We start from the raw sequence: 18,568 nt of genomic DNA, 5'->3' as shown, positions 1-18,568 counted from the left end.
CCAGTTACAATTAAAAACAAGTTTGAGTTCTCATGTCGCTCAGTTTATCTACACGTAGTACTTACCTGCCCTCCAGTCCTTAATATGGTCTGTAAAGTAATGTCTTTTATAAATGGGAAGAGGGCTGTTGAGAGCAAACAACCTTTTCTTTCCTTTGCTTTTCTTCACATCTGGATACCATGCTAGCAAACTGAACCATTTCAAGGAATGTTTCTGGTTAATTATCCAAGTGCTTAATTGCTAACAGGATCTCTGGTATGATTTTGGCCCATGTCAGCTCTTCCAGACACCTCCTGAGCATGGTTTGGGAATAAGCTCTTCCCAGTAAACAGTTTGGGTATTGCTACCCTGCTTCAGAGGCAGAGCTGAGCAGTATAGAAGTCAGGTGTTTCGTGCTAGTTGGACTCTCTACTATGAGTGATAGTGAAGATATAGACTTAAAATTAAGGCACAAGAAAATTGTCTAAATTAGGCTAATAGCATTGTCATTGTCTTTCATACGATATTTATTCAATATTAGGATCTCAAAATGTTAATGGTAATATAAACCTGTCAGTTGGAGTGGTAATCCTTGTGTAACTGTATATCATCATTTTCATTATTATGAGTTAAACAGGCACAGTACAGATCAGTATTTCCTGCCTAAAATGCATAGGAATGAGCAAGTACAAATTAATCATTTCAACAACACTGAAATTAAAAATTTTGTTTTTCAGTATCAAAAGAGGGAAGGTTGAAAATGAAAATTGGAACCTTTTCCCCCTTCAATTTTGAATTAACAGATATTAATTATTTCATAATCTGATTTAGCTACTTGGACGTAATTAGTAAAAGCTTAAAAGTACCTTCCTTCTGATAATCAGATTTGTTTATGATCTTCAGAACACATATTAGTCCTAAAAAGATGATCACACGGTTCCTAAAAAGAAAAGGAAGAATCAAAGCTCAGTTTTGCAAATCTTTGTCCCTTAGCCACCATTCACCACTGAAGTTCAACATGGTCATTTTTTCCTCTCAGGTAGATACTAAAAATATACTAAAAAAACATTGTTTGTGCCAAGTGATTTAGACAAGGTTTTATTATAGAACATCACAGAGGAGACCTGAACCAGTGTAGTGGAGAAGGCACTTTGGAGTCTGGGAGACTTCCCATTTCTGCCAATATTTCTCCAGCTCCTGTGTGCCTGACCTTCATCTGGACCTTCTTCTTTGTTGACAGCTCAGTTTTGGCATGGCTTACTCCCTTTTAATGAGCTGTCCTCATAACACAGCTAATTAAAAGGAAACTGAGCACATCCTAGAAGTGTGTATATCGGGAACAAACTTGTCTGAGAAGAAAATAGAAGGGATTCATCTTAGAGCAGCAGGAACAGCACTCAGTAAAGTTTTTCAGTAAGGTGTCAAGCCCTTCCATGCCATGTAGGATCATCGTACAAATGAAGGATTATGCCTATTTGGTCATTCTTTCTGAGTTTCTCTGCATGTTCTCTGAAAATGAAAGTAATAGAAAGCGGAGCAGTCAATCTGTCTCTTGTATCTCATGAAAATAGCCATGGCAGGGTGAATATTCACAGCTTCATCAAACAAAAGCAGGGATTATCACCTGATCTGAACTCCTACAGAACATGAACAGAAAACCCTCCATGAATTAACTATGGAATGAGCTGCAGTGTATCTTGTTTTAATTTTCTTGTGTTAACAGTAATCCAGTCCATCCTTTACTCTTTAGAACTGAAGATTTGTAATCTATCCCTACTTTCACGAGTTGTTCTAAATTACTATGTCTAGTGAAAATACGATCCCATTTTCTGCTCTGATAGTGTTTCAGTCAAATGTGAATCTTTAGGTTGTACCAAGCCCAAGATTGTGCTCACTGGATTGTCCCCAATGAGCGACAACTCCCTTTCAGAGTCACTGCACGTGCAGCGAATCATCTAATAAAGAAGGGTTGGGTATTTTCTTCTCAGTTATGCAAATTCATTTTCACTCTATTGCAAGAAATTGCTTGGTAGAATCCAGTCTATCAAACAATCCAAATCATGGTGCATGTGTCTTCCTCATCAGTTTTCCCACCAGCTTTCAGACACCTACAAACATTATCATCAATAATAATAACTATTCTCACTTGATGTGGAGGCAAATTAATGTCAGAGCAGACACTGAAACAGGAAGGTCTACAAGAAGTTTACATGCTTAGTTATTACTTTCTCTTCATCATCCATTTTCAGGTTCTAATGGCTGAATTTAGATCCATTTATTGCATTTAGTATTTTGCCTAACTATAATTGCAATCAGCATCCCTGTGCTGGAAGTTAGATGTGCTCTAGAAGTCAGGCAAATCTGCAATCTCGTTAAAAGGAAGATAAACAAATTCATTTGACAGTATCAATTTTCTGTAAAGCCTTATTGATTAATATTAAGCACGTTATACTCCTTTTTTATTAATTCAGTTCTTAGTCAGATATTAAATTAAAGACATAGAACTGATGCCAAATTAAGTATATAGTTATATGTATTTTTCTGTTCATCTTTTAAAAGTTTTAGCAACAAATTAGGTTCTGTGTTTCACCAAGTTATGAAAAGCAAATATTTACGTTCCAGCTCTTAAGCATTTCTTTGAAAACTCCTCAAATTTTCTAAGACAATATTCCAAGATAATAAGCAATAAGATATAGATAAGCATATAGATTTTTTTTCTTTGTTTTCTTTTTTATTTATAGAACTTCTGTTATCTTCTTTTGTTATCTTCTATTAGTAATAGCCTCTCTGAGAGACAGGTTCCTAAACCAGACAGTTTCTTTTGGTACTGCTCTTACATTGGTAATTTCTATTATATTCTTCAGCCGCATACTTTTGCACCTACAGCAAATTACAGACATGCTTTAGAATTAAAATTTTACATAAAATTAGGATTTTTTTTCTTATTCTTGAAGTTTCATAAACCTGGGAGTCTAAAGAAAAGAGTACCTTTCCATGCTTTCATATAGAGTGCTGAAAACAAGATGGTCCATAGTTGTAAGAAAAAAAAAATCACTTTAAAGACACTGTAAAATATTTCCATCCCCTGTGCTACCATACTCCCCCAAAATAAGTAAAAAATCAGAACTTCTACTCACAATAATAGTACATATTCTTAAAAGAAATTGAAATAGAGAGAACAACCACTTCGCAAGAACTTTACAGATATGTATCACATCTGAAGTGTGTAAGGGATGCAAATTGGAATTTGTAGATCAGTAATAACACATCTACTCATGGGAAACATGGTACTCCTAAGAGCAGGGTAGTTGCTGCTCAGCTGTGCATTGCAGTTGTTCCAGCAGGACAGATTGTAGGTAGCAGAGGAGATCCCATAGGAAAGCCCCTGGAATGCTTGATTTACCTGTATCAGGGAAGTCATTGGCTCACTGTTTAGCCATTTTCCTCCTCCTCCTGATACCATTCCAAACCAGTCATTAAACGTGTCCTATGCAAACCGAAAATGATTCCACAAGACAAGTTATTTTACAGTACAGGTAAGTAATGGATCAGCTATGTTCTCCCTTAACAGACTGTAAGAGGTTGACGGGCAGTTTTCCATATTCTAGCTGCTCTTTTAGAAAGCACTTTAATTCTAGTTCTGGAGGCTGCCAGTGCCTGGTCCATTCATGGTTCTTGTTTAGGCTTAGGTTTCCAATGTACTTGCTCTGCAAATTTCACCTTTTTGAGATGTACAAGGAAAGGCCCTATAGAAAAAGAGACAAAAAAAATCTAATAAACTGAGTTGTCTGGAATTAATCCTAGACCTTTGAAAGACCATGGGAATTTTGATATTGACTGAAGTAAGGGCAGAATAGGATTATTAAGAAGGCCCCAAGGCACTGAGTACTAGAAATCAAGGATGTAATGTGATATTCAAAATAAAAGGAATTATTTCCTTTCAGGGTATTCTGTAACTAGGTGAAAGCAAGAAACTAGGAAGTTCACTTTGAACCAGCACTTAACAGGAGATAAAAGGAAGTACATTGTTCTACACAGTAAGTAATAGACCTACTTTCCATAATTATCTTTGAATGTTATTCAGTGAATCTGATTTTTGTTTTTCATCCCAGAATTATTAAAGTGCAAATAAAAAAAAAAAAAGCTCTTTAGGATTGCAGAATATAATCATATCATCTATAGTCTTTTAGATTTGTTGTTGCTCTTATTATTATTATTATTATTATTACCAGTTTGTTAAATAGATCAATTTGGTGGACAATTGCTGTAGTATGCTTAATAATATGTTTGATTCATTTGTGAGGTGGGACTGATTCATCTGCATCTTGGGAATCATGAAAAGCTGCAGTGGATATGAATTCCAGATGAACATTTCGGCTCCTGGGTATGCCCATCTCATTGAGGTTACCTCAGATCTTGGCCAGAAATTCTGAAGTATGGGGCTAACAAATACGATAAAATACCTGCAGGACATGCACATCATAATTCTAGAACACTTATTTTAATGTTATAAAAATAGCAAAATATGTTTAGTGTTCTTCAAAAGTTAATAAGACATTGTCTTCCGGCTTTGTTTTTGTATCATTCGCTCTTATATACTTAATAATACCTGCAGTGACACATTTATTCGATCTAAACTATGTTCACTCCTCCAAATGCCCTTGAGATTGGAGGGTTCATTTATTTGTTGCTTGAAATGACATCTAAATTACCCAGTCTCCATGCCTATTTGTCTTGCAGAAAGACATTCAATGTTCATATGAAACACAGAATCACAGAATGGTTAAGGTTGGAAAGGACCTCCAGAGATCATCTAGTCCAACCTCCCTGCTCCAGCAGGGACATCTAGAGCACGTGACAGTGTGACATCCAGGCAAATTTGGAAGATCTCCAGAAGAGGAGCCTCCACAACCTCTCTGGGCAGCCTCTTCCAGGGCTCTGTCACCCTCACAGGAAAGAAGTTATTCCTCACATGGAGATAAAACTTCCTATGTTTCAACTCACGCCCGTTACCCCTCGTCCTGTCACTGGCCACCACGGAAAAGAGCCTGGACCCATCCTCCCTACGATCACCCCTCAGGTACTTGAACATGTTGATCAGATCCCCTCTCAGCCTTCTCCTCTCCACACTAAACATGCCCAGCTCACTTAGCCTTTCCTCATACAATAGGTGCTGCAGTCCCTTAATCATCTTTGTGGCTCTATGCTGGACACTCTCTAGAAGCTCAATGTCCTTGTACTGGGGAGCCCAGAACTGCACACAATACTCCATGTGTGGCCTCACCAGAGTTGAGTAGAGGGGCAGGATCACCTCCCTCCACCTGCTGGCAACGCTCCTCCTGATGCAGCCAGGAGCCCATTGGCCTTCTTGGCCACGAGGGCACATTGCTGCCTCATGGTTAACTTCTTGTCAACCAGGACTCCCAAATCCCTCTCTGCGGAGCTGCTTTCCAGCAGGTCAACCCCTAGTCTGTACTGGTGCCTGGGGTTATTCCTCCCCGGTGCAGGACCCTGCACTAGTTCTTGTCGAACCCTACGAGGTTTCTCTCTGCCCAACTCTTCATCCTGTCTAGGTCCCTCTGAATGGCAGCACAGCCCTTGGGAGTGTCAGCCACTCCTCCCAGTTTGGTATCATCTGCAAACTTGCTGAGGGCGCACTCTGTGCTCTTGTCCAAGTCACTGATGAACCAGGTGAAGATCACTGGGCCCAATACTGACCCTTGTGGGACATCACTGGCCACAGGCCTCCATCAAGACTCGGCCACATTTATCACCACCCTCTGGGCTCTGCCATTCAGCCAGTCCTCAATCCACCTCACTGTCCACTCGTCCAGTCCATACTTCCTGAGCTACCCTATGAGGATGTTTTGGGAGATTGTGTCTAAAGCCTTGCTGAAATCAAGGTAGACCACATCCACAGCTCTCCCATCATCCATCCAACTGCTCACCTCATCGTAGAAGGCTATCAATCAGATTTGTCAGACACGACTTTCCCTTGGTGAATCCATGCTGACTACTCCTAATCACCTTCTTTTCCTTGACATACCTAGAGATGGTCTCTAGGAGGAGCTGCTCCATCACCTTTCCAGAGACGGAGGTCTCTGTAGTTTCTCGGGTCCTCCCTCTTGCCTTTTTTGAAGCCTGGAGTGATGTCGACTCTCTTCCAGTCCTCTGGCACCTCCCCCGCTCTCCAAGACCTCTCAAAGATGATGGAGACCGGCTGAGCAATAAGCTCTGCTAGTTCCCTCAGCACTCTTGGATGCATCTCATCTGGGCCCATAGATTTATGGGTGTTCAGTTTGCCTAAATAGTCCCTAACCCAATCCTCCTCAACCAGCAGAAAGTCCTCCTCTCTCCTGGTTCTCTCTCTTGTCTCTGGGCTCTGTAGTTCATGGGGACCAGCCTTAGCAGTAAAGACAGAAGCAAAGAAGGCATTTAGTAACTCTGCCTTCTCTGCATCCTCTGCCACCAAGGCACCCTCCCCATTCAGCAGCTGACTAACATTTTCCCTGGCCTTCCTCTTGCTGTTCATGTATTTGCAGAAGCCCTTTCAGTTGCCCCTGACATCTCTTGCTAACTCTAATTCCAAATGGGCCTTGGCCTTCCTCCTTGCAACCTGCATTCTCTGACAATGTTCCTATATTCTTCCCATGTGCCCTGGCTCTTCTTCCACATTATGTACATGTTCTTTTCCTCATTAAGTTTACTCAACAACTCCTTGCCCATCCACGCGGGTCTCCTGCCTGCCTTGCTCGATTTCTTTCTTATAGGAATGCACCGATCCTGAGCTTGGAGGAACTGGTGTTTGAATACTGTCCAACTCTTCTGGACCCCCTTTCCTTCTAGGATCCTTGCCCAGGGGATTCCTCCTAGGAGCTCCCTTAAGAGGTCAAAGTTAGCTTTCTTAAAGTCCAGGATTGCAATCCTACTTTTTGTCCAGCTACCTCCTCACAGGATGATGAATTCCAACAACTCGTGATCGCTGCACCAAGACTGCCCTGACCTTCACATTTCCCACTAGACCATCTCTGTTAGTAAGAGGTCCAGCAGTGCCCCTCCCCTTGTTGGCTCATCACCACCTGCATCAAGAAGTTATCTGCAGTGTTCTCCAGGAACCTCCTGGACTGTCTGTTCCTAGCTAACCCAGCAGACATCAGAGTGGTTGAAGTCTCCCATAAGGACCAGGGCCTGGAATCGTGAGGCTTCTTGCAGCTGCCTGTGGAAGGCCTCACCCACTTCCTCTTCCTGATCAGGAGGCCTGTAGTAAACTCCCACACCAGTGTCGCCCCTGTTGGCCTGCCCTTTAATCCCCACCCACAGGCTCTGGATTCGCGCTTCATCCTCCTCTATGCTGAGCTCCATACATTCCAGTTGCTCTGTCACGTAAAGAGCAACTGCACCACCTCGCCTTCCTGGCCTGTCCTTCCTAAAAAGCCGAAAGCCATCCATGGCCACTTTCCAGTCATGAGAGCTGTCCCACTGTGTCTCAATAATTGTGATGAGATCATGGCCCTGCAAACACACATGCATCTCCAATTCCCCTTGTTTATTTCCCATGCTGCATGTGTTTATATAGAGGCATTTTTGTTGAAGAACCAAATGATGAAGACACCAAATGATAGGGAGTCCATCACTTCCTTGGTAATTTGTTGAAAAACATTTTTGAGGCATAGGCTAAGGGCTTCTCCCTGTTTGGTTTGCGTCTATCTGATTGAACACGGCTACCACATTCCGAAATCTGTGAAAGTTTAATGTACAAGTATAGCCAGAACAATCTGGCAACCGTTGACTTCAGGACCAGATAACAGTCTAGACACTGTTTAACAGTATTAAGAAAACAAATAAATAAACAAGCAAACAAAACGGATCACGTGAATAATGAGTCAGAATTTCAGCTGGGATTATTTGGCTTTCAGCTGATGCACTTTTACTATGGACTTGATGGTTGCTATGAGCAGGTTCTTGCATGTGTAAACAAAAGGGGATCAGTGTAAGGCAGATTAAAGTTAGAAACCGCCACAGTAGTGCTGTGGCAATAACAAAGAATAGAGAGCTAAGGACTGAATCAGGACTCTCTCTCTTTGCACTGTGTTCCAAAATGATGAGATTGATCCCAAGGAACTGTCTTCTGTTACAATAGTATACGTTACCTTTTAAGCAGGCATTGGACAATTTTTCCGTACTCAGAATGTCTAGAGTCCACTACAGGCATTACCTTCTTCTAAGACAGTTTTCAGAAATGCTTTCGTTATATAACATTTTTATTTTTAATCTTAAAGGATGGGAGTGAAGGGAGAAAAAGAAAAATCTTAATCCCTTTCCACCTGAATCACAATTGTTATTTTACTTTTTAAATTGTTTTTCTGCTACTTTTTTCCCAGTACTTTGTGCAACAATTTTTGGGTGAAGAAAGGATCTTTTGTTCATATTTGTCTTTTCACGTCATAGACATTTTTTAAGAAAATTTTTCCAAATATTTCTCAAATTCAAATTTCACAACTAGATCATAATACTAGCATGTGTCTGACCACTTATTCAAAGAAAATCCTCTTCCACTAATATGTTCTCTACTGACCGTTCCTAATTTCCTGTGTAATTTTATTACTGGCTTCACACTGTATATTAATTGGCAAAGGCCAAGTGCTTTGGTAACTCTTTAATTCCATTGGCCATAATGACATAGCCCAAGGTGTTTTGTTAATATTTTTGTTGGATGTATATTAACAAAAATGTACAAAAACTAGATGGCTCTGAATGGGAATGGGAATGGATCTCATCTTCTTGGCATTTTATATCCAGTCCAAAGCTTCAGAAGCAGAAGGCATGAATTTGACAAGGTGAAACTCTGCTTGTGTGTGTGCAGTGGCAGGATATTGGCACTGCATCTAGACATAAACAAAATTGATGCAAGACAGTCATTCTTTTCAGTGTTTCATAGATTTCTAGACAAGAGTATACAAGGCAGCTGAGTAAGGCTGGAAAATGTGATATAAGTCCTGTTTGGAAAAGCAAACAGAGGCTAGGCAAGATAGTTATCGCAAAAGCTGCTATCTTCTCTGTGTGCAGGCAACACACAGAATCCCCAAATCACGAAGCTTGGAAGAAATATCTGCAGATCATGTAGTTCATGCGCCCACTCAGTGTCGGATCAGGTAAGCAAGTTGCCCTGGACAGTCTCATTATAGAAGGCTGTCAGATTGATTAAGAATCATCGCCTCTTCATAATAGTCCATACTGACTATTCCAAATCACCTTCTTGTCCTTCATATTTTTGGAAAAACTTTCCAGAATGATTTTCTCAATCATCTTTCTAGGGATTTAGATGAGGCTGGCTGGCATGTAGCAGCCTGGATCCTCCTTTTTGCCCTTCTTGAAAAAGCATATGCATTTTTCTTGTTCTCAGAAGCTTCCTGTGATCACTAAGTCCCTTCAATAATAATTGAAAGTGGCCCAGAAATGACAGTGGCCCTCTCCCTCAGCACCTTGTGGGTGCTGGGCGCATCCCATCAGGTTCCATGTTTTTGTGTATGTCCAGTTTGTTTAAGTGTTCTTAACCTGATCCAACTGCCCTGATGGTAAGTCTTTCTTGCTCTGTACTTTCACAGAATCGTAAAATCATAGAATCATAGAATGCTTAAGGTTGGAAGGGACCTCTAGAGGTCATCTAGTCCAACCACCCTGCACATGCAGGGTCACCTAGAGCAGGGTCACCTTTCGCTCTGGTCTCTGACACCTAGAGTTGTGAAGGCAAATCAAACCAGTAAAGATCAAGGCAAAGATTGCACTGAGACATACTTAGAGAAACTTTTCTTATTGTTCTGTACATTACTTGCTGGACTGAATATCAAGTCAGCTTTGGCTTTTCTTCCCTGTTCCTGCATGCACAGATCATGTCTCTATATTCCTCCTAGGTCACCTATCCCTGCGTACCTCTTGTATGCTTCCTTTTTATGTTTGAATTTAATCAGAAGTTCCTTGTTCATCCATGAAAGTTTTCTGTTGCATTTCATTGACTTATTGCATGTTGGAACAGATCATTCTTGAGCTTGGAGGAGGCAATCTTTGGAGGAAATGGTCACTGAAGACGAGCTAGCTCTCCTGGATGCCTCTTCTCTCCAAGGCCATTTTGTATGGGATTCTCCCAAGAAGGTCCCAGAACAGTCTGCCATTTGGCCTAATCGATCTCCTCGCCTGAAGTTCAGGCTTCTGGAGCCTACCTAGAAACAAAACTTATTTTTTCAGTGAAGTGAAAAACAAACTTTCTAGCATAAGTGGGGGTTTTGCCATTGAACACAGCAGAAAATATTACTGTATATACTTGGTTAATTTTGCTAATTCTGGGAGTTCAAGATATTCAGCATTTCACAGATTTTGTCTCTCATTTTGAATGAAAATTTATGTTAACATTCTATACTCGTTTTTAATATAAAATCTGACAAAAGTGGTTTTTTTATTGCTTTTCCCTCTCATCTTATCCGTATGGTATGTGTATTTTGCATATTGTTTGCAGTCTCTACTACTTAGATGCTACTTGTGGGTCTTGATATGTATTTTGGCAGTGAACTTCTGTAAATCTCAGTGGTTTAGTCTCCTTTCTGTTTTCAGTGAGCACAAAAATTTACATACTGAAGAAAGACGAGAAAGCCAACTTCTCCAATTATAGTTAAAATATGATTTTGTTTTTCCAGGGTTACATGTCTTCTGACTTTAGACAAGAGCACACACAGGACAGTTTAGAGGAATTCACTATGGCACCAAGGAAATTTCATTTCCCAGATTATTAGATGGATGTTATTAATTACCAGGAGCTCATTTGCTAGGGAATGAAACAGGCAGTGGATAAACCAATTTTGAATATGTAAGAACTACATTCTAAACTGCTTCATTTTTCACCTGCAATCCTTCCAAACCTTCTGGCATTGTGGCTTTGCCCTTGGTGTCTCATTGTCTTAAATTATTGATAAAGTCATTTTTTGCAAGCACTGGAACAACACAGGATTGCCATTTGGTTCCCAAGCATTTCCAAAACAAGATGTCTATGATATATATATACTTTTGGAAAATATCTCAGCAATTTTTTTCAGATCCATTTGCTTTGGAAACTTTGCTAAACTTATAAAGTGGAGTTACTTTAGATCCAAGATGCAAGAGGGCATGATTTACATCAGGAGACAGTTTTCTTGACTCTCAGTGTACTTGGTCCTGAATCCAAAATGGGAGCACAGTTAATAGTTAACATAAGCACTCAGCTGAAGCGGGATCAGGATTTGAACTGCATGGTAAGATTATGTGCAGGTTAAAAGATCCGTTTGAAATTGTGGAAATGTAGACCCAATCATCAGCATTGTTACAATCTTCTTTTGTAATCATGAGCAAGGCACTTAGGATGTCATTCATCATAATTTACTTTAAACAACTAAATATCAAATGTCCAGGGTAAGACATTTTTTTAGACTCCATCCAGCAGCAATGGAGAACCACTTGGGCAGTTACCAGTTTTCTGCTCTGGTCAATTGAAAGACACTAATCTAATGTAAATCATATAATCTAAGTTGGGATCCTGGTCTATTGCCTTGCATGTAGATCTTTCTCTTGGGACATCAAGAAAAATTTCCTTTAACAGATTTTAGAAAAGATACCCATTTAAAGTAGATATTGTCAGGTGGGATAAATCCCATACTTAATCTCTCAATTTATCAATATTTAATCATATTTAATTAATAAAATAAGTTCCTGGCCAGGATTCTCTGCTCTTATATATTCAGAGATGTAAATTATTTTCATGCACCAGGCAAACCATGGGTTAAATCAACATAGATTTTATTGCCGTGAAATGTTCAATCAAATGTGGTCATTATCTTCTAAGACTCATGTAAAACAGGAGTTTGTATAGGAAATAGAAATATAAAAGATTATGTTTTTCACCACTGAATTATAAATAAAGTTAAATTAAGTGGAAGGAAAACAAAAACAAAGAAACCCTCCAAAACAATAAATAGGACGTTGTTTGTTGGTGACCAAGTGAGCACTCACATTTAAATACAATCACAACAGCCGCTGTACAGAACAAATTCATTGTACAAAATAAAGAAAAGAATAGCAATAAAAAATATCAGACCTCTCCAAATGACCTTCATCTGGCAAAGGAAAATAGCATTATCTTCTTCTCTCCCCCATTCCCCACACAGCTATACTTGAAGTCTTGTAGAACCTGTAATGAGGTCAGAGGCAGAGAATATTTTTATAATTACAGTTCCTGTATAATTATATTAATTGATTTTCCTTGTGTTGCAGGCTTGTATCTTCTATTAATGCTGTTTTTTCTTGACCTTATAAATATATTATTAGAGCAGCAGAGCTATCTCTCCAAAGGGTAAAAGAAAATCAGATGACCTTGGAATTCACCAGCAGCCCTTTTGCATACTCAAGATATGTAAGACCAAAAATCGTTTATTGGTGTTAATAAAAAGAAAAGCAGTTAGAGAACATGGCTCTTAGGATGCTAAAGTAGACCCTCGTGAACCTTGCTGCAAAGTGTTGAGCCACAGCTGTGCCAGTGAATCATGTTCAGGAGGAGATGAGATGGGGTAGTAGAGTATTTACACAGAGGTCCAAGATTTGGAAGGACTGTACATTGTGCTTGCTTGTATCAGATTTTTTTTTTTTTTTTTTTTTACTTTTAGCAAAAGTTAAAGAAAAGTTTCAGAAAGCGGATTCCTTGTAGTTTGGCGAGCTAAAGTCTTCTCCCAGTGGATGCTGGATTTTATCTTTAAAAAAGAAGAGTCCGAATTCATCCCTTGTGTCAGTTCTCCAAGGCAACAGACTGACACCTGGAAGGAATTGGGGTTTTGGGTGGCAACAAATTGCTCTGCATTGCAGCACTAAGGACAAAACTCTCGACTGTCTTCAGCTGAAGGTGGCAGGATCATCAATGCTCATCTGTGCTTCATTCTCCTTTATAGCCATATGAATGTTCCAATTCTCTTGTCATCTGCATAAAACTCTCCATTTTTCTACTATTAAATGGTACTAATGGAAGTCAGTGTGAACAGAGGCCCACAAGTTAGGGCTAAGGCTGGAAGTGAGAATGTCATCCCTCGGCTCTGAGGTGGCTGGGGACACCCAGCTCTGCCAGGCGCTTACCTTCAAAACTTAGTCACCATAGCTGCTCTTTGTGCTCATCTTATGCTCTATGAATAACACCTTGCTCTATAAACAGATGCATGTGGTTAGTCAGTGAGTCTACCTCATGAGTGGGTTGCTAATAAATCCAAGTAGCAAGAGCTGGACTTTCTGAATTGAATGTATCAAATGTAGCACTAAATTACAGTATGCAAAGTAAGTTATGGGAGATTCTTATTGTGTTTTGAGATCTGCAGAGGGAAGGCTAAACTACTGCTGAACTGTATAAGGTTAGGTAATGGACTGAAGTACAACAAGATCCCAGCAATTAGCCAACACTTGAACGATGTGTCCAGTGTGTCCAATTTTGATGTTTACAACACAATGATTCACTGCTTGGGGATGGAGGTTTGGACACTTTTCTGTACTGCCTAGATTTTTTGACCTGAATGGAATAAATAATTTTATCATCTCTCAAAAGGAGAACATTTTTTTTTTTCAGACCAGATTTGTTTGAAAGTCAAAATGATACAAATATACTTGAATTTGCCACCCAGTAACTTCAAACCATACCCTTCCTTCAGGCTGAAGGATTCATGAATGTGTTCTGAGATGGCAACATTTCCACAGGGACAAGGACTAAAAACATTAAAAAAGCAATGGGGATGTTGTGCTTGCATGTATGGAGGGTGGGTAAGGACTTAGGCCGAATTTTCAGAGGAATATCAGTGAATTCATTGCTTAAAACCCCACTGAAAGTTCCATTTTCAAAAACTAAAGACATTTTGACACCAAGGTGTTTCTGACAAGTAGTTCAGCAGAAAAGGCTGTGTTGTAATAATTATTTTTCCTCTCAATAAAATTAATCAAATACCTGCAGATGAAAAAAATCAGAGAGCATGTGAATGTCGACAAACCTTGCAGGTACCTTTTTAAAAGAATCTTATTCTCAAAAGGTGTGAAGTTATTAAAGGAAAAACAGGGGAAAGACCAGGATTCAAGTACAGATAGCTTCTTAATGAATGGTAAGAATCTCAGGGAATTCAATCAGCTTGAATAAAATCTGTAATGAAATCTTCCTAAAAATCTGTAGGGGTCAGTAAGACTAGTAGATAAGGGAATTCAGCAGTGCTCAACTTCATTAATATTAATAGATAAAAGTTAATCCAGGTTCAGAATAATTTGTTACCTGAGGAGCAGAAGCTAACAGTAACTGTGCAACAACAGAAGATGTTAGTGTTTAAATAAATCATTGTAAGGACTTTGGAATATATCCTGAATAGCTGAATATTCCAAATAGTACTGTATACATGTTGCTTCCAAAATTAGGTATTTGAATAGGTTAATAATAAAATAATTCTGCTTTCTCAAAAGTTTTACAGAATAATCTACACAGTGAGTCATTCCCCCTGTCTCGAAGAGTTTGATATTTTATTGATAACAATTTAAAAGATTTTTTTTTCTTCTCTTCCCCCCCGCATCAAAATCTAAACTTTAAATTTCCTCATATTTTGAAGAAGATCACAATCAAATAGCTTTACACTACATTTTCACGTGGCAAATCTGTGGATCAGACACAGTCAAATATTTAATTTTTTTCTTGCACTCCCCTTTTCTTCCCCCCCCACCCTCATTTTGAGCAATAGAAATAGAGGTATGAGTTTCTTTTTCCCTGTCAGTCAGTGGTGAGCTACTTTCACCCTCAGATATCTCATGTTCTAGAGTAATATCATGATGCTTCTTTTACAGACATCGCTGGGGAACATTCATTTGATTTTAGCACTTTTCCACAGTTGCCAAAGTGAAAAACTCAGTCATTAAATGTTGAGTTCTGTTAGGCACTTAGCTGATCTTAGTGAGTCAAGGAGGTGGAGTCTCAGGAGACACATCTACTGCATACAGAGGGAGCTTAGATACCTCTACGTAGACATCTGAGTTATATGCCTACCACAGGTAGGATAAATCTGGGCCAAACCACAAGGTTCCATATGATTTGCAGTTTTCCTTACACAAGCAGATTTAACTCCAAGTATATGTCTTAGTTGACAGAACTCACTACTGATGTCAAGAGGAAGAGCATCATGCCATAATTGCTTTGACCTTTTTAATTCAGCCTGGCTCCCTACAACATAGTTGCAAATGCCTTTGGATAGCCTTCACATCTTCCAGGGTTGTGAATCTGAAACTGATCATCCAAAATGTAATGCAACTTAACTTGCTCTAAAAATATACAGACAGTGTAGCCACCTGTCTGTGAACACGTTTATCCTTCAGATTCTAAAGAATCTAGCTGAGAAAAACACACAATTCCAGGTCATGATTCATCATTATTTTGGGACAAAATTCATCTTCACCCTGTAAGTACCCTTTCCTCTCCACTGATTATGAGGAAGATGACTAGTCCATGCATAGTGGAAAATCACAGAATCACAGAATGCTGAAGGTTGGAAGGGACCTCTAGAGGTCATCTAGTCCAACCCCCTGCACACGCAGGGTCACCTAGAGCACGTGGCACAGGACTGCGTCCAAGCGGGTTTGGAAGATCTCCAGAGAAGGAGACTCCACAACCTCTCTGGGCAGCCTGTTCCAGTGCTCTGGCACCCTCACTGTTAAGAAATTTTTCCTTAAGTTCCTGCCACTATTAAATCCCAACCGTTACCTGTGAATAGACAGGCACTTCCACATGATTTCTCCTACCTGCCTTGGACACCTGGTGTGGCTTCAGTTGATTACTCAGAGGTATCTGTTTAGTGCTGTTTTCTGGGACACTCCAGTTCCTGCTCCAGGAGAGTCCTCATCTCCTATAGGTTTTATGTTATACCAGCCAAAACCCTGTTGCTATCTTAGATACCTTAATGCATCTCAAATGGCGCTAAACACTTACATGTGGATGGCTATATGCTTTCTTACTCTAGCATGAGATGAATTGTCCTTTGGAAGAAAAGTTCTGGCTCTGCTGACTTTAAAAGGAGTTTAGATGATTAGCATAACTCCACCCTATAACAGCAATCATTTCTAACGTTCTCAATATTTTTTTTATCAGAGAAACAAGAAAAGGAATGGAATAAAAGTGTTGTTAAAGGACGAGTTAGAAGGTGGCTAGCTCATGTGGTGAGTTAGAATGTGGAAAAAGCCTGTGGGCTCAAAGAAACTTCAGCTGAAAGTATGCCTTAAACGTTCTCTTGTTTAGAGTATGTGGTAGGTAGTAATATTTCAGTAGCACAAGAGCAAGGTTGTTAACCTTTACCGGCTTTGGACCAAGCCTATCTTAGCTGTAATTTTGTTTTTCTTTCTTTCTTTTTTTTTTTTTCTGTGAGTGGATTCTGTTAAACCTCTGCACCTCAGTTGGATTTCTAAAGACAATAAAGCTGCAGAAACAAGTTGTTGAAGAAAAGAAAGCATCATAAAATCAAGGCAACACAAAAGTTGACTCAAATTGTCTGCATTGATCCAGTTGAACAGAGACCCAGATATGGCAGATTGCAGTGTTGTGGGACCAGGGACCGAGAAGAGAGAGGGCAGAAGCCCATGCTGTCCTTTAATCTGAAGTTCACCGAGGGATCAGGGCTCTTACTGAAACTGTCAATGTGGTTTTTTTTTTCCTTTTTTTTTCACTTTAGTCTGTAATGCTCTTCTCACAAGAGACATCATGGCTGCTTCTTGAATGATCAGGACAGTTTCCCAATGGGTTATGGCCTCATTCCAGTGCAGCTTTATTGTACATTCCTATGTCGGGGAATGCAGCCCCCAACGCTGAATAGTTCATTCATCCAAAGACCCAAGGATTCCTCTCTTGCCAGGTTTCCATAATGTTTCCCAGTGGTGAGTGGATCAGCATTTCTGATGGATCAGAGGAAGCCCTTCTTTCAATCTAGCCAGCGTGTGTACAAAGCCATCATGCTGGAACCATGTCCCCCACTATGCATGTGCTGGCCCTAACTATGCTGCCGAAGAAGAAAGTGCTTCAAATTAGCCTGTGACAAATTTCACTGTGCCACCTCAGCCAAGTCCAGACGTGCTTATAAAAAACAGTGTTCGTGTATCATTCAGAACAATCAAATACTACGTGCACGAAAAAAGTAGTTTAGAGCAACAGAAATTTTAAAAAGTGACAATTTCATCACACATTTACTGTACACTGCTGTTCTTAAGGTTGAATACTTTCTCACACTCTCTTTTTTTCTCACTTTTCATCTTTCTCATTCTCTTTTTTTTTCTTTTTTTTTTCTCTTTTTTCTTTTTTCTTTTTTTCCCCTTTTTTTTGGATTTGGTCCACTGGAGATAAATCACCCTCAATGATATATATATTTAAAAAAAATATCAGCAGCAAGACTCTCTTGAAATAGATTCTGTTTGATGTAGCTAGTCTGTCTTTTCTGTTTTGCCCTCTTTCACAGCAGCCTCTGAAGTTTTCCGCAGGGGGGCTTTCTCCGAGTTGGCGTGTCCTTGGCCGGATTCCGCCGCTCCTCCGTTTTTGTGCGATGTGTGCTTTTCCAAGTAGTTCAGCATTTCACTGAGAACAGTTTGGAAAGTGCTTAGGGCAGCACATATTGCAGGAGTTCCAAAACCATGAGTGATCAAACTGTAAATGGGGGAGAGACAGAGAGAGAAAAAGAAAGAAGTGCACACACACACATAAATATATATGCACTCACATACATTGAAGAGTTTACAGTACACCGATATTGCTACAGTGAAATTCAAGATTTGCTCCCTAAACTATTTATTACCTGTGGGAGAAACAGAAAAGAGAAGAGCAGTAGAGCAGACTACATACAGCTTCAAAGGTTGTTTTTGGTAGGAGTATCAGCTCTGAAACACCGTGAGACAGATCCTCAGCTGATGTGGATTGACACAGCACTGTTGACTTCAGAGGGGCCAGGAGAGGATCTGTGCCCTAGGCTCTCTAGCATTGGAACTGCTTCACTCCCAGAAGGGATGACTTCCTTCTTCTCAGGTAGATGAAACCAGTTGTATGCAGCTTATTCAGACTCCCAGCTCAGACTCTTGAACAACAAGTTCTGATTATTATGCATGGGCATATGGCTGCATCTGTACTGAGAATGGAGCAACGCCAAGGCACAATTTTTGACCCTCATGGCAGCTGTCATGGTTTGACCGTGGCTATGCTACGCCCTCCGAATATCCAACAGTGAGGAGTCCAAATTGCCTGTTGGGAATGGTCATTGGCCAATGCTAATGTCCCCCAAATGCCCAGGAAGTGTTTTGGAGAGAGGTAGTTCAGCCAGGGACTGTTCTGACAATTTAATAATAAAAACAACCAAGTTCCAACAGCCTTGCCATTGTGGTGCTGAATTTGCTAGTGTAAATTTATCTCAAGGCACTTTTTGTCCAAATAAGGAGCTTTCTCAAGACAACACTGAGTTGCTGCACTGAAAAGTAGCTGAATGTCAGTGGTGCTTCTTGCTCATGATTACTGAAATGATTTATTAATCCAGTTGCCAAG

At 39.9% G+C, this 18,568-nt stretch overlaps 1 protein-coding gene across 3 annotated transcripts in view; it reads right to left on the bottom strand.

Moving 5' to 3' along the window:
• Positions 1-17,314: 17,314 nt before the first annotated feature.
• TFAP2D (transcription factor AP-2 delta) overlaps positions 17,315-18,568 on the bottom strand; it is a 47,848-nt gene continuing 46,594 nt past the window's right edge. For all 3 annotated transcript variants that reach the window (XM_088540094.1, XM_088540095.1, XM_088540097.1), the window contains one exon: positions 17,315-17,683. In XM_088540094.1, the coding sequence (XP_088396220.1) occupies positions 17,464-17,683 (220 nt within the window). In that variant the 3' untranslated portion in view covers positions 17,315-17,463. The remainder of the gene's footprint in view (positions 17,684-18,568) is intronic.

The sequence above is a fragment of the Tinamus guttatus genome, unplaced genomic scaffold (genome assembly GCF_059628265.1).
Source record: "Tinamus guttatus ecotype Peru unplaced genomic scaffold, ASM5962826v1 Tinamus_guttatus_pri_ptg000055l, whole genome shotgun sequence".
Taxonomy (NCBI): domain Eukaryota; kingdom Metazoa; phylum Chordata; class Aves; order Tinamiformes; family Tinamidae; genus Tinamus; species Tinamus guttatus.
The sequence above is the reverse complement of the archived record's forward strand: the minus strand, read 5'-3'. Positions and strand labels throughout refer to the sequence as shown.